This window comes from Passer montanus, unplaced genomic scaffold (genome assembly GCF_014805655.1).
Source record: "Passer montanus isolate IOZ18808 unplaced genomic scaffold, ASM1480565v1 scaffold15, whole genome shotgun sequence".
NCBI classification, from domain to species: Eukaryota; Metazoa; Chordata; class Aves; order Passeriformes; family Passeridae; genus Passer; species Passer montanus.
The window spans coordinates 940,932-966,647 of record NW_024362051.1 but is presented as its reverse complement, the minus strand read 5'-3'; the positions used below and the strand labels follow the sequence as shown (position 1 = coordinate 966,647).

Sequence of the window (25,716 nt, the reverse complement as noted above, 5' to 3'; positions counted from 1 at the left end):
TCCTTGGCTCTGCTGAGACATAACCTCCTGCTCAGGCACAGGCTAAAAACATATTTTTAACAAGAATAAGTTGAACTACTTTGTACATTTTTCCTAATGTAAAAGTTCCTGGAGGTGACAGAGGACATCTGAGCACGACCTTCACGCAGCAGCTCAAGGTACCCAGCCCAGCACGGGCCAACTCTTGGTGCTGGGACCCAGGTTTTGGGGGTCAGGGCTCAGCACTCCCTGAAATGGGAACAGGGTGCAGTGACACTGCCAAACCATGCCCTAGTTTTCAAAATATTTGTATTTTCATGAGCAAAGGTGAATTTTTCAAGGGCCTAGAGCTTCTTGAACTTTACTGCCACTTGTCCAGACCATCAACTGTTTCTGCTTGTGCAAACACCAACTCCAAATCAACATTTTTTTCTTCCTTTCTGTTCAGTTAAAGCAAGCTATGGGGACTTTTGGGATATTAAAAAGAACATGATCTTTCTATTGGACCAATCTAATATTTACATAGGAAGCATACAACTACATCTAATATCCCGGATCACAGATGTGCTGATCTCATGCCTAAGAGTTGCTTGTTTAGTTTAGAGAGAAAATCATTGTAACTCTTGATGTATCACAGGTTCAGAATGAAGAAGACATCCAGTCTCTTTCTAGTTTAATTTTCAGATCCCGTGTAATATACAAAATCAATTATTTTCTTTGGTTCACTTCATGGGAACAAGTGCATTATTTGGTATTTTTACTGCTTCTTTTATTTGTACTTCACATTTGAGACACTGTTGTGAAGTCTCTGGTTTGATAATTATGATCAGAGTTCTGATAGTTTCGAGACTGACATTTCAAAGTAATTAAATTATACGGTTACAATTATTAAATATATATTTGAAAGGACATAAAATTCCACTCAACCTTGGGAACCTGTGTTTTAAACTCACCCCTACATCACCATTTGTTTGTTCAGCAGTTTAATTCCAGCACCTATAAAATCACCCTGCCAGGCAGCACTGTAAATGGGCATGGCACTCTGAGAGACATAAAAACAGGCTTTATGCCCTCATTTCCATTTCTAAGAGAGGCTACTGATCCATCTTTTCCACTGTAAATATAGCTCCATCTTCAAGCACTTGCTGGTAAGCTAAGCAAAACTACAAAACTCTTTTTTTACGAGAACATACGGACATGTCTTAAATCACCACCACTCACTAATGAGCTACTTACTTAACCTACAAAAAAGTGAATCATCTGCCTGAGTGCTCTCTAAAGCAGTACACTCCTGTCACTGAGCACCCCAAATTGTTCAGAGCTGCCCCCTAACCTTCTCCTGAATGAATGCACACTGCATTCAGATATGACATGTTTTCTGTAATCTGCAGTTTTTGAATCACCGCTGATGGGAACAGTTTGGAGATCTGCAGATGAAAATGTACTCTTTGGTAAATATTTGCTTCAAGAATTCTCCGTCTCTTAGTTTTCAAGTAAATGTACATAATAAATACAGTGCTCTATGTTTTCATAATACCTCTTATTTTCTCAATTTTTTTGGATTAAGTCGTAGGCCAAAACAAATTATTTGTTCCAATAAGTTCTAACAACACCCTATATGTTAACATGCCATTACATAACCTGGTGGGAGCATCAGGAACACCCACTGCTCTCAGGCTCCCTGCTTCTCCTGCCTTAGTGGAGAGTGGAGTGCAACTCCTCTCCTTAGTGGAGCAGCTAACTGCACTTTGGGGAAAACACAACTTGCAAGGAACGCGGCGTTTCGGAAAACACCCCAACCCCAGATCCCCGACAACGCTGAAAACCAAGGGTGTATGGACAAAGCCCAGCGGGGAGGCCAGGGCAGAGGGTGCCAGGCTCCTACCTTTGCACTGGAAGTGGTGTGTGGGCGTGGTGAGCAGCAGCCTGTCCGCCATGGCTTCGGGGCCGCGGCAGCGCGCGATCCCGGGCTCCTTGTAGCCCGCCTTGACCCACTCGGAGAGCCAGCGCAGGTGGCAGTCACAGTGCAGGGGGTTGGTGCCCAGGGCCCTCGAGGTGCAGAACAATTAGCACAGGTTACTTGGCAAAGACAGCAAACAGCTCTGATCTCACTAAGGCATGGCGTAGTCTACATTTCTACATTGTTGTTTCCCAATGACGCAAAGATCTGTTGAGTATTCAGGAAGGATTTTAGATTCATCTCCTGCTCTTCTCCTTTCTTCCCATCATTAGTTAGGGAAGTTATATAAACACCTAAGAAGAAATCCCTTTTCCAAAAAATTGTGCTTGAGCAATGTCACCAGACATATTGCTTTCATCAAATTCATCACATTGATTTCCTTTAATTCTCTGTCTTTCCTAAGCGTATTCTAACCCTGAATTGAGTAATTTAGTTTGGATCTGATGACTCACATTAATGACTCCTCACCAGATGAAACACATATGCAGAAGATACCTCCATTTTCCAAACTGCAACCCAGTGTCTGCTAAGTTTATTTATGACTCTGAAAACACATTTGCTGCTTGACCCATCATTTGAGTTAGGTCAAATAGTTGTAGAAGATGCATTTATATAGTGAAATTATAATTCTCAGAAATTTTCCTTTATTCATGGACATCTATCCAAAAGAAAACCAATCTTTTAACCTTAAATTTAGGTGCTATCTTGACTAATTTGTACTTTCTCTTAAAGAAAGTGTCTTTTCAGGCAGTCAATTACAAACAAAGTTCACACTTCAGAAAAATCAGTTTGAGGCCAATGAATTGTTTAAAAAGCGAAGAAATTCATGTTGAAAGTCTGTATTTATTTTGCTCAAAGTCAATGTAAGACTTCAGCTGTACAACACCTGAATTGACACGAAAGGAAAATAAACAAAACAAAGAATAGCACAAGGAAGAGATACTAAAGAAACCAATGATTCAAATAGATTTTTAGGCTTTAAAATTTCTGCATATGCTGTAAACTATTTTTAAGATGGTACTGTAAACTCAAGCTTCTTTCACATAAAAACATATCAGGCAGGATATTAAGATAGAAACCTCAGTAAATTTGTTGATACATTTCTATTGGAGTGACTAATGAACCCACTGTGCCCTAGACAGATTCATAATGAGAGTTCATGGGTTCAAACCCTGTCTGGGGCTCATTCATCAAAATTAAATGTGTACTGCAGCTCAGCATTAAAAAATACCCATCCACTCCTCCTGTAAATCCATTGCTTACAATGGAAAAAAACTACTGGGTTGACTTTTTGACCCTGGAACTGTGATCAACTGGCTCACTTGTCCAAGGTCAAACAAAATGCAGCAGTGAAAGCTGAGAAATTTTTAGTGTTGAGAAACTGCCATATATAAAATGTGAGTGGGAGGACAACGGAAAGCTTGTTACCATGTTAATTAATATTTATAAACTACGTTAGAAATAAAGCTTCTCTATAGTCACTAAAAATGATTACTAATAACATTGTTGACAACTTCAGAAATGTATCCTTCCACGCTTCTGTTTGTGGTTTGTGCTTTGTTTGGGGGTTTTTGCCTTTTATTCTTTTGGTTTGGTTTGGATTGGGGTTATTTTTTTGATTTTTAAAAAATTTATTTCTAGAACTGGAGATAATTCTTGTATTTTCATTCATGAGTTCTCACATACTTTCTTAATTTCTTTGCCTATTATAGCAAAATACTTCCAGAAGGTAAAAATATCTTCTGCTGTAAGGAAATACCAGCAGAAGCATTTTCAAAATGTTGGGCAGATATTTCTCTTCAGACACTTATTTTGTTTAGGGGCAACTCTGAATAAAGTCAATTAAAATAACTCTATCCATGACAATGCTGAAAAAAAGAGGAGGAGACAACTTATTTTTGTAGGCAGTTAATAAAAAATTGAGTAAAGAGAAGACAATTCACAGGATTAGAAATCTGAGCTGTTTATGGGAAATATGTTGGAAATACCTGCTGTACTCAACATCATCTGTTCCCGAGGGTTTGTGGAATCCCTGGAGTGCCATGGGCTCAGTTTGTGTGTGGGCAGTGCTTGGGACACTGAATCAGTGAATGGTGAGGACAGCAACTGCAGGACCTGACCTAACTGGGAAGGTGCCACTTCCATCCCAGCAGATTTTGGGCTCTTTTAAAGTAATTTGGGCTCTTTTTAAAGTAATATTATACACAATCCTACAGCAGTGCTGTACCATTCTTATAATTTCCCTGGATTAGAAATGTCCATAGAGTTATGGCTTAAATAGACAATTATGTGATTCACCTAAATAAAGTAATAAATAGTAAACAAAAGCAGTGTACAGCACATACAAAGCTACCTCCAAATTCAGTGAGCTAAAGCTATGTAGTTGGTTGTGGTATTTCCATTATAGTGAGATGATATTCATGACGTAAATGAAATTTGGTGAAAATGTTCCTGTAGGCTTTAAACAGCTATGGAGAAAGTGATTGGACCATCTAAATTTCACTTTTGTTCTTCCAGTTACAGAACAACTCAAAACTTTTGCAAAAGACTGACTAAAATCCATTGTTTTGTCTACGCTACGCAAATACCTCTCTTCAATTCTAAAAGCCAGTTAGACGTCCCCCTTGTCCTGCCACAGGAGGCTTGGGCTGAGCATCTTTTCCACAGCCTGGTACTCAGCTCTCCCCTGCCACAACACCAATCCCACCCTCAGCCACACAGTTTGCACAGTTAGGACAAAATTTTGTTCTCCCATGCCTGAAGAGTCTGATGGCTAGCAAGTCTTGTATGATTTTCAAACCGACTCCAAGTCGGGTTCTCCTTGAAGATCTGTGTATCAGGAGGGGCTCAAAATGCATTTATTTTCAATTATTTTGACTCGGTTTAGAGTAAGCACAGCTTTTTCGGGCATGTGAAGAAAAAATTCATTGTGGTTCCTAAAAGTTTCAGGATCCTCTTTAAGAAACTGGAGAGCACAGTTGTACTGTAAAATTCAACTGCTCAACTGTGCAAATTATACCCCAGACAGGTCTTATTTATTTTATGAATCCTATTTATTACTGTTCATTTGGGCTTTGTGTATTTTACGTTTCTGGCAGCACATACATCTAAACAGAAAGAGTGCAGAGATTGTATTGGACCAAAAGGGATTTTATCACTCCCTAAGGTGAACAGTTTACCCAGGAAAATTGGATCTCCACTTCATTTAATGTAAACCCTGAGGGAAATTCAAACAAATGGAACAGGCTCTGCTTATTCCTGGAGTTCTGAAAATACCCCCAGCAGCCACATTCCCAGTATGGAAGGTGTCACTGCACTCCCAAAAGCTGGTACAGGGCTTCAGCTCAGCCAGACTTTCAATCCCAAACACACAAAAAGACTTGACTAAACTGGGAACAGGAAAAACAAACATGCAAAACCAATGTTACCAAGGTGTAAGATGGAAACAGATTATTCCTCTGCTCAACTTTCTCTCATTATTTCTGTCCCTACCAATCTGAGGTATTTTTATTTTTTACTGCCCATAGAGGAGCAGAGACAGAAAGCTGCCAGGGATTTATCTGCTACACAGAAAATACTTCAATACAATCTGAATCTGGTGTCCAGGAAAGTGTTCTGGAGGCATGTGAAAGGTTAAAAAGAGAAAATAAATATATATAAACTCATGTTAAATGCACACATACCTGCTTTTGTGTACATCAGCATCAGGGCAGAAAACATCTGCATCAGCCTGTGAAACCACTCACTTCACAGAGGGACCAACACATGCTCAGCCCTCTGATCAACTGAGGACAGTAATCAAGAAACCTGCTGCACAAAACTGCTTTTCCTACACCAATTATCTAATAGTGTGAAGTATCACACACTATCTCAGTGAAAAAGTCACTCAAGTTTAGTTTGGAGCCATTGCAGCTTTTTGTCTGTTCTTTCATCGACTAAACTGCATTTGAGTCTCCTGGCCCTCTACCAGTGTAACAGTAATTTCCTCAAAAAGCTGAAATGCCTAATAATTTTTACAAACTATGGAATGAAGCATTAATGCTGTGAAATGACCAATTTCCATGTGATTAAATATATATGTCTGTAGTAGTGATTCATCAACAAGTCCATATAATGACAACATTCCAGCATGCAAAACATATGACACTTATTAAGCAAAGAATTCACATTTGCTTAATATTTGCTCTTTGTGGGAGGTTTCCTGCCTCACTCTTAAACCATAATATGCTCTGCATTTCACATTGACAATGCTGAAAGAAAACCTTAAACACAAAGTCCACAGCAGAGAAAACTGTCACACTTGCTCATTTGGTTTTCCTTAAGAAAATATTTTTATAACTAATAACAACAGGTCCTAGCAATTTTTATTTCTTTGAACAGATGCACTATGAATATCCAGAGCACATTATGAAAAGTGAGCAGGAAAACCAAAAAAGCTATACAATCCTACTAATATATGGTATTTTACAAATCTGAAACCATCAATCCAAGAGATTCAGCCAGGCAGAAGTACTTACAGATGGGACAGGGACACCAGGTCATTGAAAGATCCCTCAGGAACACTGGAAATATCATTTCCATGGAGTGTCCTAGAAGGGGGAGAAGCAGGAAGGTATCAAACCACATTATTTGTCTGCTCCCTGCAACTGAAGGAATGGATGCTTAAAAAGGGTATTTAATTTTGATTCTTTCAGAGTTTCTGTGAGTTTCACAACTCATGAACTTCCATGCTTTATCACTTCTGCCTCTAGGTGTTGGCATTGAAAACAATGATGCAATCAGAACTGTTGGTGAGTGCTGCTGTAAATTAAAAAGGTGACATACCATTTATGCCATTAAAAATGTATTGATGACAAGTGGACCCTCACATCCAGCCCCGTGTTCTCTTACAGAATCCCATTAGCCAGAGGCACAGCAAAAACAGAGCAGGGGAAATAAGAATTGTGAAAGTTAAATTAAGTATTGACTTCAGAGAGATCCTAGGAGAGAGAGCAAGGGTCCCTGAGGGTAAATACAGCCACACTTTCCCACTCTTACAGTAAAAAACACCTCTCTGTGCTACCAAGGAAAGCACCTGAAATCAGTTGTTTTAGGACATTATTCACCCTGTGCAAAGAAATTATAATTTTTAGCAGTATTTTCAGGACCCCTGAAAGGAGTGGAAGGGTTCTCCACTGTTTCCAGAACAATTTAAGCACCCACTTTGTCTCTTTTCTGAGAAATACATTTGTACGTGGGTTACACAGGAAAGCATAAATGGGAATTCCTGTCAGTGCTCCAGACATGGCAGAGGAGGGTGGAAAACAGAATGCCGCTGTGTGGTTTGGAGCAGCTCTTGCCCTCAAGTCATTTATTTTCTAACTTACCTGGTGATTCGCTGATACAGCAATCACAGTTTTTATTTGTGTGTGTACCTATTTTTGAAACACTGGGTTTAAAACAATCCAAATCTCAACCCATGGAAACAAACAACAGCCTTAAGTGAAAAAAAAAGCATCTGTTTTTTGCAACCTTTCTTCCTTAACACCACTTTCAGCTGCACCAGGATGTACATGATGCCCTTCCAACATCCTGATTCTGAAATTTTCCTTTAAGCCTTCCTTGGTTTTTACTATTAATAATAACTTGCCATATATAAGGGTGTATCTCCAAGAAATTAATCTGCACAGGAAGAGGAAGGATATGAGCTCCCACACAGTAACTCCAGATAAAACACACTCTAATTCTGTACAGAATGACCAACTGAGTGAGACAAACCCACAGCTATTAAACAAGGAGTATTCTGGTGGTGTGAGGAGACCTAGTCAACCACTTGTCATCAAAATGGTCAATGAAATGAGCACATTTAAATAAGCAGCTGCTCACAATGAGGTTATTGCTGATCTTTTAAACTGCAAGACAATTCTCTGTAAACAGACATATTAATCTTCAGGTTGTAATCAGTCCCATTTATCCTGTGAAGGAGTACATTTTCTCTTCTAGGTGTATTGGAAACATCCAAGAGAAGCTGAAGAATGACATAGCCATTTATCTGTAAGAACCCATCAAATAAAAACCTTAGAAGGATTTGCTTTATTACATGTCCCAAACACGGAGGTGTTTCATGGATGCAAATGCCTGCATTTTAATAAAAAAATCATGTCAGCAACATCATCACTCCTGCAAATAAAATGAAATGACAAATGCTAAACCTCCCTTAAAACTCATAATAATAAATAGTGGCAAGAGAATTCAACAGTGCAACAAAATCTTTCCTCTTGGATCAACATCAGGAACACATTTTTATACCAAATCTCCTTATAAGCAAATGGTCAAATAAATCCTTTCACATTAGGACAGTTAAAACACACACTGATGTGTCTATTCTCCCTCAAAAGCACAACTTCTAGGGAACCTCTTGAACTCCAGCAAACAGCAGGGGTATGGATTTAAGGTGATGTGGATCTCCTCTGGAGGACAGAGTAACAGAACACTTGAGAATTCTTGAAATCAAACCTTCTTTCAACACAGAATCTCACTAATTTATTCTTTTGTCTTCAGAGAAGGAAATGAATTCTACGTATCCTTTTGGGCTGGGGTTTCCTGGTTGTTTTTCTTTTATGGACCCTTCCCACGTCCTGCCTGTCCACGGCCCCGGGCTCCTGCAGGCACAAGGGGGATGGATGTGTTTTTGTGCAGGCAGAAATGTGAGCTCTCAGAGCCACATCCCAGCAGGGGCAAGCACCCACAGGGAGCCCCCAGGGGTGCCAGAGCCTGCAGGAGCCAGCACAGCTCCGATGTCAGGGAAAGCCACAGTGCCACTGCTCCACGCTCACAACAGCACAGCTTCTACAAATTGACTGCATAAATACAAGGAATCATTCTCTGATGAAAGGAAAAAAAATCCCAAAAACAAAACACAAAAAAAAACCCCATAAAAAACAGCCAGATGCTTCTGTTAGGTCAAATCAGTGCAGCACCCAACAATGAAAGTGTATTGAAAAAACTTTGTGCCCAAAGATTACTGGTGACAGCTTTATCATCATGCATATTAGTGTTTGCCTGAGCTTTGAGCTACAGGAAATATCCACCAGTTTTCAGTAAAACTGCAGTATCTGTTAATAGAATATTCAGTAGGTCATTTTATCTCTTTTCCCCCTAACTATAACATGGACAATTATTTAGTGACCTTAGAAAGTATTTTGATTTTTGGATTTTGCCTCTTAAGTCACATATAAAAACGTGATTACAAAATGATCTTTAAAATAATCTGTTCAGGTCATTCAGAGAGCTCTAATACTTATAATTTGTCTCAATCTCAGCTTCCTTAATCTGTTTATATTTAGTTTCTGAGAAGAATAGCTTTGGACAAATTAACTGAAAAACAAATCCACAACTTTTCACTGTAAAAGCTTTGGCTCAAAAACCTACTTCTGCTTATTAAAAAAATTCTCCAGACTTTATGTCCTGTGCTCCCCTGTACCCTTTGGCTGCTGTTATGGTTAAACCATGTGAAGGCAGAGATTAAAGACCTGATTGTGTAAACACTGATAGATATTAAGGCTTAAACATAAACATGTTGACTCTGCAGTTTTCTCACTTGGGCTTGTGCTGAAAAATCTAAGAAAGGGAGTTCAAAATGAAATATTTGTCCAAGACCAAGTGCATCATACAGCTATGATTATTCTGATTTTCAAAGCACTTTTTTACTGTATTTACTACAGAGGCAAAAAAATACAGAAAACAAAAGAATTTGGAAAACCTTAATGAGAAGGGTCTGCTACCTCCAAAGGCATGCACAGCCAAAAGTAATAAGATCCCTATATTGTTTTTATTTTAAAAAAAGGTGAAAATTGTTTTGCTGATGTTTTCTCTTTTAAGTTCCCCTGAGAGCATGGATAATAAAAAACTGACAGTAACAGATTTCCTATTGTCTCTTGGAAACCACTTTCTCTTTGGAGAATTGATTTTTAGTAGCAGCAGTGATGACATGTGGCAAAAGTTGCAGCTGATACCAGAGTTTTGTGGGCCATAATAAATCAAATCAATCTGGAGGCTTCCAAATGCAGGGAGAAGAGGCAGAGATTCCCATTTCACTGCTCTGTGCAAGGCAAGGGGGTTTCTCCCTTGAAGGAAGAAGATACTTTTTGATTACCAGATCATTTTAAAAAGCCAAAAAACAACAGTTGTCATTAAAATACTGCCCTCTGTTTCTACCCATATGTGGCCTGCAAGAACAGAAGTGAAAAGACAAATTGTGGCTATTGGAAAGAGGGAGGCATGGTTTATCTACACTGTAATGCAGGGTAGAGAGCCCCACACCAGCTTTAATCAAGCTAGCTTGCATATCAGGAGCAGGCCAGAAGACAGCTCCATATGGAATAATTTATTTGGCCATGAAACAGAATATATTAATCTGTGGCTGAATTTCAGGATTCATGTAACAGCTCAAATGTGACCATCCCAGTGTGCTAGAAATCAGGATCCCAAGCCAAACTTAAAACAGCAAATCCAAATCACGTATCTTTCTTGTTTTTACTAATGAAAAGTGGGAATCCAAAGCTGTCTTGTAATTTGGGAGGCTGAAACTGAGATATCTGTTTTACCACTGAAACCACAGTGAAAGGACTCAGCCAAGCAGCTCTGCTTTATTGCTTCCACAGTCCCAGCACTGCCCGTGTTGACACTTTGATTCCACATTTATAGAACCGATACACAACAAACACTGCTCTTTAAATTAACATAAACTTCTGCACCTGAACATCACCTATTTTTTTTTTAATGGAAAACATCAATGTGAATTTCAAAGCACTCAGGACAATCATCAGCTCCTGTATCCTGAGTGTTCAGAGCTCTTTCTCCTTTGGCACACTGAACAAACTCACCACAGACAAGCTATTTAATTTATCCCCTTTGGCTACTGTGCAAGTCTTGGTGACCCACTCGTGTCTCTGGGCCATGGGAAGGTGCCTTCTGCACCTTCCTGACAGCTGCACCTGGGGCCAGGTGTCCACAAAACCAAGCCAGGTTTGTTTCTGATGGCAAGAGGCAGTGAATATGAGAGGAGCAGGAGCCAGTCCTGCAGATGCCTGAGGAGAGCTGGGAGGAGGCTCTTGCTGTGAGGAACAGGCCCGCAGCCCACACTCTGAGACAATGTAAGGATGACTTTCACAAGAGATTGTAAACAAATGGTTTAATCCAGAAAGCTGCTGAAAGCAGCTACACTGGAAAGAAAGGAGGAGTGCAGAAAAGGACCTCCCAAGAAATAAACCACACATGGATATCTCTGAGCAGGTCCCCAGTCAATATGAGGTGTAATCTTATTCACAACTTAAAGACATTTGAGACAGGCATCTCAACATAACTGGTGCCCAGCCACTGGCCTGGTTTATTCACTGATTTAGTGTGGGGGCTTCTAACTTCCCTTCAGACCACACTCTAGCTTCCCTGTGTACATCTGAATCAATGGAAAATATTCTGAAAATGCACAGAAGTTTTCCATAAAGACACTTTTGCTGAAGCATCCAATGGAAACTCACACTCTATGACCAAATGCATACAGAATAAGAGAAAAGTCTTTTCTTGAGGAGCACCCAAACAATTGTTCAGGCAGCAGAAACAGATTCTGTGAAGTTTTTTTGAGACCTGTTTTCATGACAGTTCCTGCACAAGAGCTTTCAGAGAAAGCCTCCATGATGTAAACCCTGAGGGAAATTCAAATGAATTTGTGCTCCTCCTGCAAATATGTAATCATGTCTTTAGCACTCACCTGCTCTGGCCTCTACGGGACAAACTGCCCCAGAGCACACATACAGTGACACAACGATGTGAAAATTGATGGCCACCTGCCCACTGCACCCTCCCTGCCCCCAGCTGCACGGGAGGGGTTGCACTTACAGCACTCGCAGGGAGCGGAGCCCGTTGAAGGCGTGCACGGGGATGCACCGGAGCCGGTTGTAACTCAGGATGCTGCAGAGGGGAGAGCAGAGTCACAACTCTGGGCTGGCTTCGGTTATTTCACTGCTAGTTCAGCCACAGATAGGCATGGAAAGCCACATGCTTAAGCAACAAGAGATACACTAATTGCTCAGCAGCTTAGATGGTGTTGGAAAAGCAATTAAAGCTGTTATCAAAACTTTGGGCTACTCACAGCGTCGATAACTGAGTCATGTTGCTGAAGGTGTAATTGGCCAAGACACTGATGCTGTTGTTGCTCAAATCACTGAAGAAACACACAGAGAAAATATCATTTACATGTACGAATTAAGAAAAATGCCTCTTTGAAAATATATAAAAATATATACATAATATCTGCACAGCAAAATGCTTGGAAGCAATTGAAAAGTTACGTATTATCAACTGGCGTATTTTCTGACCAACTCTGAATGAGCTCTAAAGGAAAAGCATATCAGACTCCCCTAAAAAAACCTCAGACTGAGAAACATTAAGGCATATTTCCAGCATACAGCATTCAATAAAAAGAACAAATGAATAAATGATAGAAATACTGCTGAATATTTACAGTTCCAACTTGCTTTGCAATGTATTCCAGGCACCCCACTTCCATATGCTTATGATACTGACAGCTACTAGAACAAAATTCCATTTTGCATTTTAAAAAGTCTTCTAGACTCAACCAGAACATTTTGTTTTGCTATTAATCTCCTTTGAAAAGAAAAATTAGAGATGATTCTAAATAAAAAACACTCTTAAAACAAAGGATTCCAGTTTTTCATTCATGTTGTTTTTGTGTGAGGTTGCCCAGCCCATTGGACTGGAGTATCTGCACAGATGATTCCAACTGCCTTTGAAAATTCCTGATAAATAGTTCAGACAGGGAATTTCACTCCTGTGTATTTCAGGGAGCAAATTACAGAACAAAGTCTAGCTGTGTCTCTATCTGCATGACTGTTCACAGAAGAAACAGCTATGCAAATTGTCATTGCTTTAGCATTATAAATACTGCCTCATCTAGTGCAAATTAATGTGTCTCCTCTGCTAATGACCTTTACAGATAAATCTGCCAAGTGAAACTGCAGCAGCCTGTGTGAGAGTTTTGTCCTCTCAGGGTCCTGCAGAGCAAGGAGCTTCTCAGGCACCTCACTCTTCATGAGCATTTATTGGCAGCAGTGTCCACTGTGAAATTCTTTCCAAATTCAAATTACAGAAGGTTTTGGGGTTTGGTGTTGGTTTCCCCCTGCCCCCCCTCACTCCAAATACCAATTATTTATGTTCCACCAACAGCACAGTGCAGAAAGAGTCATGCAATTTCCCTGACATTGAAACCACGTGTTTCTTACATCAGGGTCAGGTGTCTGAAGGCAGAGAGCCCCTTCGGCACAGCAGGCAGATGGTTTCCTTCCAAGTATCTGAAAAAAGTCAGATTTGACAATTACACAAACACATTAAGGAGAACTCACGTCACTCAATCTGCACCATGAATGAGGACAATATAAAGTCAGTCACTAATGAAATTATCTTTGATTCATTGCTTTGAAACTCTAACAGCTTTTACTTTATAAATTAATTACCCCACATGCAAAGCACGACAGCAGCTTATTGATTTACTTTATTTGTTTTAAAACTTGGAAGTGCATAAATGATCTCTGGCCTACAGCAAACAGGAATGACCATTTGGTTCTTCTGTGACAGCAGCTGAAGAAGAGGAGAAAAATTGCACGGCTTGTGCCCTGAACTTGGAGTTACCTTTCCCAAGTCTCTCCAACAGTGCTGACTGCTCCCTGACCCTGCCAGGGAGGCTTTGTCTGGGCATGGAACTTCCTTGTTCAGCCAGAAAGGGAAGAGGAGCTGCACTCCCAGATCTGTGTGCTGCAAAAGGTCCCACTTTTTTCAGCATCAACACAAACATCCATAAGTTTGATGGCACCTATGGCTATGGTTTGATCAACCACAGCAATATACCCTCCTTACCTCTCCTTTTCACAGCATGCTGGTACAGGAGGAAAACTTGTATAAATTAAAGACCAAAGACTAAGCTCTCTTGTAACAGAAGTTCCTCCTACATGCACTAAATATATTTAATAACATATCTTGTATTTCCAGTGTGGAATTTGTTTAAGACACCACTGAACCTATTTCTACACAGACACAGGCATGGTAGGGCCTTTGGGGATAATCCTAAATCCTCATAGAGGCAAACAGAGCCTCCATTTTGCAGTTTTTCTCCACTTAAGAAACATGATCAGTGAGCTACCCAGCAAAATCCCCTGAAAAAACACAATACTTTTAAAAAGCTTGCCTAGAAGAGAGCGTGGGTACTCCAGTCTGCACAGCTGACTGTGGCAGCAATGGGATGTGGGCATTTCTCTGTTTATCACAATAAAATAGAGACAGAGCTGGAGGTTTTTTTCCTTAACCTTGTTTTTTAGGCACCCCTAGAAGATACCAAAGTAATAAGGCTTCAGTGGAAAGTGACTACTGTGGTACTGTGGTACCATGGCACTGTCAAGCTGTTTCTCCAGACATTTTCCAGAATCAACATCTGATTGGGAAACCAACCCACCCTTCTCAGAGAGCTCAGTGGAGGAGAAATGCATTCCTCCCTCCATAGGTGGGATGAAAGAGAAAATTATATTTCCGTTCCTTACATGATGCTGCAGGGATATTTCTGAGGTAGACATGGGGCAATGCAATTGATATGGAATGTTTTGAAACATAATCAAGTGTAGCCAGGAAATGCAGCCCACAGCCACCAGAACACTTAATGTGCTGCCTCTGCTGCTGAAAACAGAATCTGATAATCATGTTAAGAATTTTTATTCCACACATACAATTTCCTTGTCTTTGGCAACAGGCCTCCTTATTCTGCACTTACTATAGCAAACAGCAATAATAATAGATTATCCTTGTGCTCTACATTCCCTTTCTACATTAACTGTAACAGCACAGAGATACTTGTGTAAACTAAATCCAAGAATATTTTCCCACAAATTTTATTTTTACATCATTCAAAAAACAACATCTATAAAAAACAACAGAATTTCTTACATAGTATATTTTATAGCTGGCATTATTGCCCCCCGCCCCCCGTTTTGTTTCAGCTTAATGACCTCTCCTGCTGCTTCAAATCTCCTTTTGTACTGAACTCCAACTGAACTGCTCCAGCCAGGCTCACAGTTATCCCTTCTGCCTGTGCACAGGATCCCATCCTGGCAGAGTTACCCTGAGCACCGGAGCTCACCTCACTCCTCACCAGGGTTAGGCTGGACAATGTGGGAATAACAGCTTCTGACCTTATAACCAAAAGAAATTACTTTCTCAATTAAAAAAACCCTACTGAACTAATTAATCTCTCCCCTACCAATGATGTCTGAGTGAGAGAGTTGCACAGCCAGCACAGCAGGGACAGTCTCACTGGCCAGAGGACAGGTTGGTTGTGCCACACTTACACCTCCCATGGATATCCACACTGGGCAGGTGGAAAGCCACTTGCTTAATTTTAGCTGAATCTGTTATAAATTATTGTGAAAATGGAGTTCCTTAGTAATTTCCCACTCTAAATTGCTATGTAGGAGATTCTCAGTATTTAGACATGCATGTCACATTTCTAACAGGGTAAACCACGTTTCTTTCCCCCAGTCATGGTCTGCTCTGGATGCAGAAGGATGCTGGGAGTCTGTGCCTTCCCCTTCATCCCAGAAAACCACAAATCTCAAACCCATGCAAGAGGGCAGGTTAAGGTTCTAGTTTTTATTCCAAATGTAAAATTCTAAGGATTTCTAAAGGAAATCAAAAGCAGGTCATGTATTATGTATTTGGAAGTTATATATGATTTTCCTTTAGGAAAGGAGACTCTTGCAATATGTTGAATTCTTCAGGAACATATTTTCAGGATATTCTTTTGTTGATCTCAATATGAAACAGCCTGCAATTTAAACAAACTCATGGTAGTGAGCCAAAGTTTTTTTTCCTCCTCATCTGCTTGCTGGGGCAATCCAAAGTCAAGGGTGCACATTTTAATTCAGTGCTTCATGACTCAGACTAACCCAGACATGCAGACCCCTGGAGTTAAACTCCTACAGAAGATCTGCTTGGAATAGCTCTGGACTTGCTCTGCAGCAATTTGATGATTATATAAATGTGCTAGCAGAAAACTGCAATACTCATACCAGTGGTACAGTTTCTGAATAAACACAATTTAACTCTGAAAAAGTACTGATAACACACTGTTCATGCATCCACAAGAACAATTCACCACTGTTAAACCTCTCACCCCATTATCCAAAGCATGGCAGCATTTTCTGAGCTGAAGGCATTCATTCTGAAAGCACATTTAAGTGCAGAGAATTTGAAATAACCAAGGCTTTTAGGGCATAAGAGCTTGCCAAGTATCAGGAGGATCTGGGATGCAGGATTTGAGGGAAACAACTGCAGCAGGGGAGGTGCCTCTGTCAGAGCTGGGGGTGCAGGGCACCCCCTCTCCACCTTGGGCTCAGCAGGATGGAGGGGGCTGCAAGGGGGCTGGAAGCTGGACAAAGTGCATAAAAGAATTATTCCTGAGGGCAAATGGGCAGAGACACAAAACTTTGTGTATTTATGAAGACATCTATATAAATAAAAAAACAGAGATGAAGCTCCAGACGCTCTGCCAAAAAACCCCTCAAAATAGCCATAAAAGAGTCATTGTGGAAGGAAGATTAAATTTTTAATTCTTTCCAGTTTTTAGCCAAAGGAATATGATGTCCATGGAGCTTGGTATGCAAAGAAATTCTGGTATGAATGAAGAAAAATACACGTCTAATTTTAATTCTGGGAATCAAGTTATTAATACACAGAGTCAAGACTGTGTGTCAGTTGCCTTAAAATAGACACTGACTGCTATCCCAAACAACCTCATTTGCTTCCTAAGGTCTCTAGGCTCTGTTCAAATACCAGATTGGAGGCTTTTGGTGTTTTCTTTACCCTGTGAATCCTCGTCTCAATAATGACTTGTAACCAAGTTTCAATTTTTGCCAGAGCAAAAATTGAAAAAAAACCAAACCAGAAAATCCCAAAATACATGCTCAGCTCTCAAAGAAAGCCACCACCTTCTGACCTGGCAAGGTTTCTTCTAGAGCATGGCCAGGGGGGCTGGCACTGTGGGACAGGGCCTGCAGCAGCCCCAGGGCTCATCCAGCATCTTCCACACACACCAACATTGCACACAAAAAATTAAAAACTGTGCATAAAAGGTGACAGCTGCTCTTTTTCCAACTTGTCTATTTTTGTACTGAAACCACTTGGATTGGAGGTGATATAAGCAGCCCAAGGTGCCAGAGCATCGTGTAACAATTTCAATCACTTGGAATCCTTTTTGAACTGAGATGCCTATTCAGCCATAAAACAAAATAGTGGCAATCCATGCTAAGAGGAGAAACTGGAGAGAGAAATCAGTTTTCATGCAGTAATTGAAAAGGCACAAAACCTTTCCTTTCAATATTCCACAAAGAATGTTACATTACAAAAACCAAGAATCTTGGCAATTTTATGTGGCTCTAAAATTAAGTTGTACTCCAAAATGATTAATATCCATACCCACTATCATAACATTTTGAGTCAAATTTCATTTCCTAAAGATGGTGGTCCAGAAAATAATTGGACTGGGAAAGATGAAACATCCACAAACAAGAATTTTAAGAGCTTCAATTACAGTTTCTTGAGAGGAAACAAAAAATAAGTGTGCATCTAGGTTCAAATATAGATCTTACATAAGCTTTGGCAAATTTGGACTGTGGGTTTTGCTGTATTTGTACATCAGAGCACAACCTCCACGTCTGACACAAACATGTCTGTGTTAGAGAGAAAGTTAAAATTTAGTCTCTGCTAGTGCTAATGTCATCTTTCTGATATGTACCCAAACTTTACCAGCCACTGAACACATTATTTACTATTGATATTATATACTTTTTCTAAACTATCAAGTTTGAGATGCAGATTAATTCCTTTTTTCATCTGTAACTAAAATATCCTGTCCAGAACTCTCCCGTCTCTCAATGGGAGAATCCCCCTCTGCAGAAAATGAGCAGGACCACAGAAACCTAATTGTTTCTCTTCTTTATTATTGAAGGAAAATCCCCTGATGCCTGTGCTGGGGGTCATTGTGTAAAACAGTGGGAATTGCCAGACAAGCAAGAGCATTTGCATTCTCAAGCAGATGATTTTCATCAAATATCTCACTCCAGAGTTTCCCTTTGATCAGCAGCAAGACTGGCAAACTGAAAAATGGTGCTAAACTGTTACAATATTCCACAGCTATCAAAACTGCTGTGGGCATATTTGTAGCACAGCACAGGTACAAGCCACTGTTTTTAGTCACAAGTCAAAGGAAATCACAAGTGCCTTGGAAACTGCAAAAAAAGGGTTGGGATTGGTGGTAAATCCAAGTAAATATGACAACTGATGTGTCAAATACATGAACCCACCAGGCAGAACAAGGAACAGAAATGGGAGAGAGAAGGTTTGTGAGGAGAGAAAGAGAAATGGCAAAAGTAATGCAAATATTAGCCTGCATTGATATAAATGGAAGGAAAAATAATCACTAACAGTGATGTATGAATTCAGGTTTTTCTAACAATCCCACCAGTGCTATCCTATAGCCCAGTGTCATGACAATATTTGGAGTCTAGAGATTACATGATTGGTACATATTTATTCTAAAACACACCATGCTCATTATGTTACAGCTTGTGCACACCGTCCACATAATTGCCTCCAATGTTTTTCCCCAGTGCAAAATGTTATTTGCTGTAGGTCCATAAAAGCAGCTGGATGCTGTCAGATAAGACTTTATTAGATATAGACTATACTTTTGTGAATAAAGGGAAAAAATCTAGTGTTCACACACTGAGGTAATACATAAAAGGAGAAAGAGCATGGGAAACTAAGTTCAAACAGATTTAGGGAGAAAAACAGAATTAAAGGAAAGCCTAAAACACTAAGCAGCAGCAAGGCTGAGTTCCAAACTAGCTCATTGCATGAACATTTTACTTCTGAACATCTGGAGCAGAAAACTGAATCTGTTCAAAAAAACCAAGGTTTCTCTTCAGGGCAAGCAAACAGTGGGAAAAAAATGTAGGCAGTATGTAAATATACAGAGGAGGAATATACAGTGAAGGAATTTGCAAGAAACAACATAATATTTTCCAATTCCCAAGAAGCTGGAAGAAAGCTTGCCCACGATGATGGGGTTTTCTCAAAGAAAAGCTGGGAAATAGAAGTTTCTTGCATCATCATTCCTCTAAAAAGCACTGAGTGATCTTTTCAACTGTATTCTAGATGGAAGCCTTCCCTGCCAAGGTAATCCCTGCTCCCAAGGGTGGTACAAACCAAACACAGGGATGTCTCCTATCATTCCAAGCTCTAAATATGAAGGAGATAATGGTTTTCACATGTCTTGTCTAAATATACATTGAAACAGAAACTCAGAATGAACATTGAAAGGAGCGAGCCGGTGTCTCCTGTCCACCCTGCAATAAAACTTTGCTGGGGATCTTCTTTACTGAGTGTACAGTGAAATTTGACCCAGAAAGGGTAACATTTCCCCAATGTGCCTGTGCAAGAGATATGCTTATTTTTGCAGTGCTATTTAATACCTGTTACAAGGAAAGGATTCCCCTTTTAAGACTATTTTAAGACCTCTAAGAGAATTTAAAGAAATTTATGAGAAGGCTACATTCAGCCACAAGAGAGTGGTTTAAGCAGATACCTGACAGCTCTTTTTCTTAAACCATGTTGCACAAAAGCTCTGCAGTTTAATAAAAAGCACTGCAACCAATGTGCCTGGCAGAAGAATACGTCAGCAATGGAAGGTTATAAATGTCAGACTGGTGCATTCATAAAAACTGCACTGAAATGCTCCTGTGCATCCTGTCCCTGCTCAGGCTGTGGGACACAGGGACAGGAGGCTCTGCATGTCCTTGTCACCTCCTTGGCACCCTAGACACTGGGCTTGGGCAACTGAACAAGGCAAGCCTCTTCCACCCTGTGCCCAGGCAGCTTTTGGGTTCCCTCTGCCAGGCTCCAGCTGTCCTCAAGATGAGGCAAGAGGCTGGGTTCCACTGGAGTGCTGCTCATCACAGCAACAATGGCAATTCTCAAACACAGAACAATAAAAATGTGTAACTTCACATTGGTAACTTGCAACCTGCATGACACAGCACGTTATGGGCAATATCTCTATTTCAATCTGGAAGCAGAGAAAGGCAAGCAAGATTGATTATTTTTTATTTACTTACTTCACTCTTGTCACAGTTTCCACATACACATGAAATTTCATGCTTCAGTACCTGCAACCCATCTTTTGGTGCAGATACAAATAAGGAGCTCAGTTTATGTTGGTTGAGAGGCGAATGAGATCAGGATTGAATTTTAAGACAGCTGGGATGGATTCAAAGGTTATATTTGCAGAATATGAAATATTCAGAGCCAGGCAGTCCATGGCTGTCTGTGTTCTGCTGACACATTTCTGGATGGAAAGCAGAAAGCTGAACTAGAGCTTTGCTCAGCCAAGAGGCTCCTACTGAAGAAGACAGTCACGTAAACTCCTGTGAACTCAAACTGCTCACTTCCAGGCTATTGCCTCATTTGCCAAGAAATGGTTAAGAAATATAGCAGTTTTTAAGAACGTGAGATTAATTTTACTCTTTTTGTGAAAGCCGTGTCATCAGGGTATCAGATAGTATCAGTAGAACTCAATATGCAAAATTTAAACATAAAAATTCCTCAGTGTGGCAGTGGAAATCAAAGTAACATCTGTGATACCTTACTGCTGGCAAGTTACATTTGAATGCAATGAAACTGAACAAAAGCAGAGCAGAGATGACCTTGCAGACTTCATAACACTGATGGTAAAATATACAGGAATCCAGGCCAGGAATTGCCTTTCAATTAAATTCACTATCAACCATGCCCTGGTCAATGGTGTTCCAAGGATGCATTCATTAAAGCAAAGTTTCCATGTTGAGTTACCCCAGGCATTTCCAGTGCCCTCATTCACCAGCAAAGCCTTGCATTTGTCCACAGCACTGGTAAAAACAGTGTGAACCCCATTCTCCCCCCGTGAAGGGAATAAAAATAATAGCTGGTACTAGAAAATAGCAGAACCAGATTTTAGTTCATTATAAAATTCATCAAACATACCAACTTATTTTCACATAGAAATGTTGATGAGATTGTAACAAGTTTCAGTAATGACTCACCTGGGATAGATTTGAATAAGGGCCTAAAGGGGAAAAGCTCAGTATTTCTACTGCCAACTGCTTAAGCCAAGCAGTTCCACCAGGATATTTTCTTTCCATGGAAAGAAAATCCACTATAAAGTCCTAGTGAAGCGTAGATGAAAAGACAACTAGAAAGATGGTTCTAAACTAGGATAAATTTACTTTGCAATATAATCTAATTATCTGTTATTTTAGCCATTTCATGAGGTTTGGAGAAAAGAATTCCTCGTTTCCACCACCAGCTTCCTTTTTTTCCTTTTTTTAATCTCCTCAGAGGATAATTAGCTCACAGCTGCGTAACTCAGGAACATATTTTCATCATCCCTTCAAACTGCCTGTTGTGAGCTTGGGCTCTCACAGAAGCACTACAGGATTATTTGATACTAATAAATGCATTTGTTCCTACACCTAGAATTAATGGGTACAAGGACAGATAAACTCTGTTCCCATTACAAAGCGATTTATTCAGTCAAGGGACAAATAAGAATAAGAATAATGGTCAGAACATACGGGAAGCACCAGAGCACAGATGACTAAAGTCAAAGGCAAACCCCCCATGGACCCACAAAGCCTCACTAGGATGCAGTTTGATGAACTTCTTGAGAGAGGGGATAGGTAAAAGGTAACTTACAGCTCAGTCACGTCCTTGGGAATTCCCTTGGGCAGCATCCGCAGCCCTTTGTTGCTGCAGCGAACCACGGAGTCCACACAGGTACACTGGGAAGGACAAGGAGGGGAAAGCAAGCAGCTGTTCTCTTCATTACCTGCACAGGGACAGAGGCAGAGTGTGAGGAAATCAGCATTGCAACCCAAGGCACCCACTCTGAAGATAACTGGTGACAAGGACCAGGGTAACCATCACAGCATTTCACACCAGATCCAATGCTTTGGATCACCCTGCCCTCATGGAAGTTCTTTAGGCAACAAGAACAGCTCATAGACTGAATAGAAATATTTTAAAATATCATTTAATACATTAAAAATACTTTTTTTTCCCCCTAAGGAGAATCTACTTCGTAATTCTGCAATTATAGTGCAATCCAGTTTATGAATCCCAAATCCTCCCCCCACCCATCATATGCCAGCTGAAATGGAGAACTCCACTAGCACATTCCCTTAAATTCATCTAGAGAGATGATATTCCCTATCTACTCTCCTTTTGGAAGACTTTGGTAAAATTCAGCTTTTAGATGTTTATTTTTTATCTTTCAAAGTCAGTCTGGCACTTTGTTTATGATCTGAATTGTAAAGCCTCATTGTTTTCAACAACGATAACCAGGCAAACAACAAACTGAAGCAGCACACTTCCAACTGCTGGCAATCCATCTGTGCACACTTAAAAATATCAACTTTCTCCAAAAATGGTTTCAAAGGTCCATAAACAGCAGATTAAATCTTGTAATTGAAGAACAATAGGATTTCTGCAGTAGAAACCAACGCTTTGAAGCTAAGAACATTAAAGCATGGATTTTCCCCAAAAGCAACAGGCTTTGCAAAACATAAGACACATGCCTGCTGCAGGATCACGATGTATGTGAAAGGAAACATTTAGTGGCACATTCTGGGGATGACAGGGAGGGGAAGCACACAACTGTGTGTGAGCACAGGCAGCCCAAGCTGAGACCCAGAGCTCCCAGCCTGCTCTTTCCTTCCAACTGATGCAAGGACTAATTGAGACAGATCTGGTTCTTTCTTCTCTCTGCTGGAAGCACCCATGAGCACTGAGATTAAAGAAAAAGACTGGAAGTCCTGGTACAAGATAACAGGATTACCCCTGACTGTATGGGTAGGAATCATTTGCATTCAGATGGCTGGGGAGGCACCACCAGACTACAGAAGAACAGAGAAGATTTTTCTTCTTTTCTTCCCCACTGAGTTTAATGACTGGAAACAAAATTCAAAGTCCTTCATAAACCTACAGAAAGAGCATGTTTTTTCAGCATATTTAATTTTCCCCTGTGTTCTGTGTTTCACACCCTGCCACCACCTACTTTCCATTTGCCTCGACTCCAAGTTACTGCCTGACAGAGAAAGCTCCCAACTGTGGAATGACATTTTGTGCACCAGGATTCTTCTTTTCTCCCAAGTGTGGAATGTCAGTCTGTGGACCAGGATTCTGGTTGGGTTTGGGGCTTTTTTCTCTCAAATTAAAAGTGAGTTATTCTTTTATGACTAAACCTGGGTCTCTTGAGCTCTGAGCTCAAGAACCTGGGCCCATTGCCAGATTGCTTGACTAGGACAGGAATTAATTTTTATTCTAAGTAGGGAACTCTTATTGTCTCTTCAGAGGTATGACTAACTGCACCTCCAGCCTCTCTGGTCTCAACAAGCTGCAAGTCAAGTTGGCAAGGCATTCATCAAGGAATGTTCTCCTTACTAGTTTCTCTAAATTCTGCTTGACAGAATACAAAAACTACCCGGAGAATGGAAGAAATGTCAGGGTATTTTCTTTTAAACCCAACAAAACATGAAGCATCACTCAGTCATTTCAAATAATGTCCAGGTTTTTTTTAAATTTCCCTGTATTCACCTTTTACTTGTGACCCTGAACAGTATCCAGATCTAAGAGACTTTCCAAGCAAGCACAGCTCCCACTGATTTCAGAGCGTTAACTAAGAGTAAGGAAGGCCCAGGATTACACCAGGGTTAGACTGTGCAGAGCATTTGTCTACAATAAATTAATTCTTATATTTAGGTGTAGATAGCAGAAATTCAGAAACTGGAAATCAAGAATCAAAATACATCAGTGATAGAGAACAGTGATCTTCAGCTCAAGGTGGCTGCTTTTTCCACCACCAAACCAAAGTGTTTATTGTGCAGCACTGCTCGGCAGGGAGGAACCTTCTCAACATTACACAAGTGCCAAATCAAACTGGATTTTCTTACCATCACAGGTGAAGTCCTGGACATCTACATCTTGGATTGGAATATCCTTTAAGAAAAAGGGTTTCAAGCAGCGTGGATTTCCACTGACAATTCTCTTCTTCCTCAGCCACTTCCCCAGCCAGGCCAAATGGCAGTTACAGTTAAAGGAGTTAGCCAGCAAATTACTGAAAGGGAACAAAACATAATTCCATTACACATGAACATGCAGAAATACTGAAATAACTACAGAAAGATGAGGGGCTCCAAGTCCAGGCTCGTTCCTGTGCTCCTGTGAGATCCCTCCACCATCCTGCAGATCTGGAAAGTTCTATGCAGGTTTTATATTAGGGATATGATTATAATTAAAAAATATATATTTATGCATATATAAAAATGTTTATAAACCAAAGTGCTTAAAATTATTATTTAAACATACTTACACTGCTACCAGGGCTGGATTTATTGTGGAATTTAACCCAAGCTACAGGTCCCACCCAAGTCTAAACTCACCTCACCAACTGCACCCAGGTGTGCATGATCTTCACCATGATCACGTTCCTGCCCCAGCACTCCCATGCCCTCCCTCTGCCTCTGTCCCAGCCCACACAAACCAGAGCCACGAGGGAGCCACTGGCAAGCTGAATTTGGGGTTCCTATTGAAACAGCAAGGATAGTGCTATACATGTACATACATACACATATAAAGCAGCACTGTCATCTTGGGCCACTTATGAAGATTTCTCAGCTCTGGGTACCTGTAGTGAAAAGCATCTGCTCTGCTGCCTTGTGCACTTTGTGAGGTCTGCTTCAAATCTTGCTCCAGTTCCTGAAATATCTTCCATCCAGAGCTGCAGCCCAGGCATGGTGCTGTGGTGTGCAGCCCCCAAAGCAATCACCTGGCACCCCCACGGGAGGGATGGAGTCTGAACACAGCCTGGCTTAGCAGCTCCTTCCTAACTAAACTTCAGCTGAAGGAAAGAGGCTGAGATCCCTGGTAAAAAGGGAGAGCTGTCTATGCTATGTACAGAGACAGGGAGAATCAACAGCCTCACTCTGAGGCTGCCTCATGGAAGAAGAATGAGCTGTCAGGGCCTGTGCATGGAAAATGAAATCTCTAAACTAATACTGATGGAATATTCACATCATGTATGAATGTGCCCAAGAGTTAGTATTTTGGTAGCACAGAAAGAAATATGATAATGAAATTTCTTGAAACAATAGCATATCTTTTAAGACAAGAAATTTGAAGGCAAGAAACAGGCACTTCAAGTGCAGGTGTGGTAGCTGAAGTAGCTTTTAAGTCTTCACTTACAAGATGCTTTCACAAACCTAAATATGCAGTCAAAATCACATTAGGACTTCAGCCAAACAATTCCTTCAGAAAACAATAGTACTGAAGACAAAAACATGTGGCACAATTGAGGTGGGGCAGTTAGAAAACAAACTCAAAGCAACTCCTAAATTCTGTAGGTTGTAGGCCAAAATCACACAGCCACAATATGATTTGCAGCTGCTCTCAGCACTGCAGCACAGCCTACTTCAATCACTGCTCTGCCCTGGAGCTCTGGGGTTAATCCCATGCGGATTTAACACAGGTTTATGGACATTGTGGAAAAAGGAGACTTGGGGAGAGCAGAAAACTCAGCATAATGTTATAAAAACACTCCACCTGCTTCACACTAAGATTCAAACACTGCAGAAAGGTGAGAAAACCAA

General features: G+C 40.5%; 1 protein-coding gene across 2 annotated transcripts in view; it reads right to left on the bottom strand.

Moving 5' to 3' along the window:
- Positions 1-25,716, bottom strand: part of SLIT3 (slit guidance ligand 3) — a 524,200-nt gene that overhangs the window by 72,136 nt on the left and 426,348 nt on the right. For both annotated transcript variants that reach the window (XM_039701675.1, XM_039701676.1), the window contains 7 exons: positions 24,022-24,185; positions 21,767-21,899; positions 13,219-13,287; positions 12,069-12,140; positions 11,816-11,887; positions 6,457-6,528; positions 1,865-2,028 (listed from right to left, as the gene is read on the bottom strand). In XM_039701675.1, the coding sequence (XP_039557609.1) occupies positions 1,865-2,028; positions 6,457-6,528; positions 11,816-11,887; positions 12,069-12,140; positions 13,219-13,287; positions 21,767-21,899; positions 24,022-24,185 (746 nt within the window). The remainder of the gene's footprint in view (positions 1-1,864; positions 2,029-6,456; positions 6,529-11,815; positions 11,888-12,068; positions 12,141-13,218; positions 13,288-21,766; positions 21,900-24,021; positions 24,186-25,716) is intronic.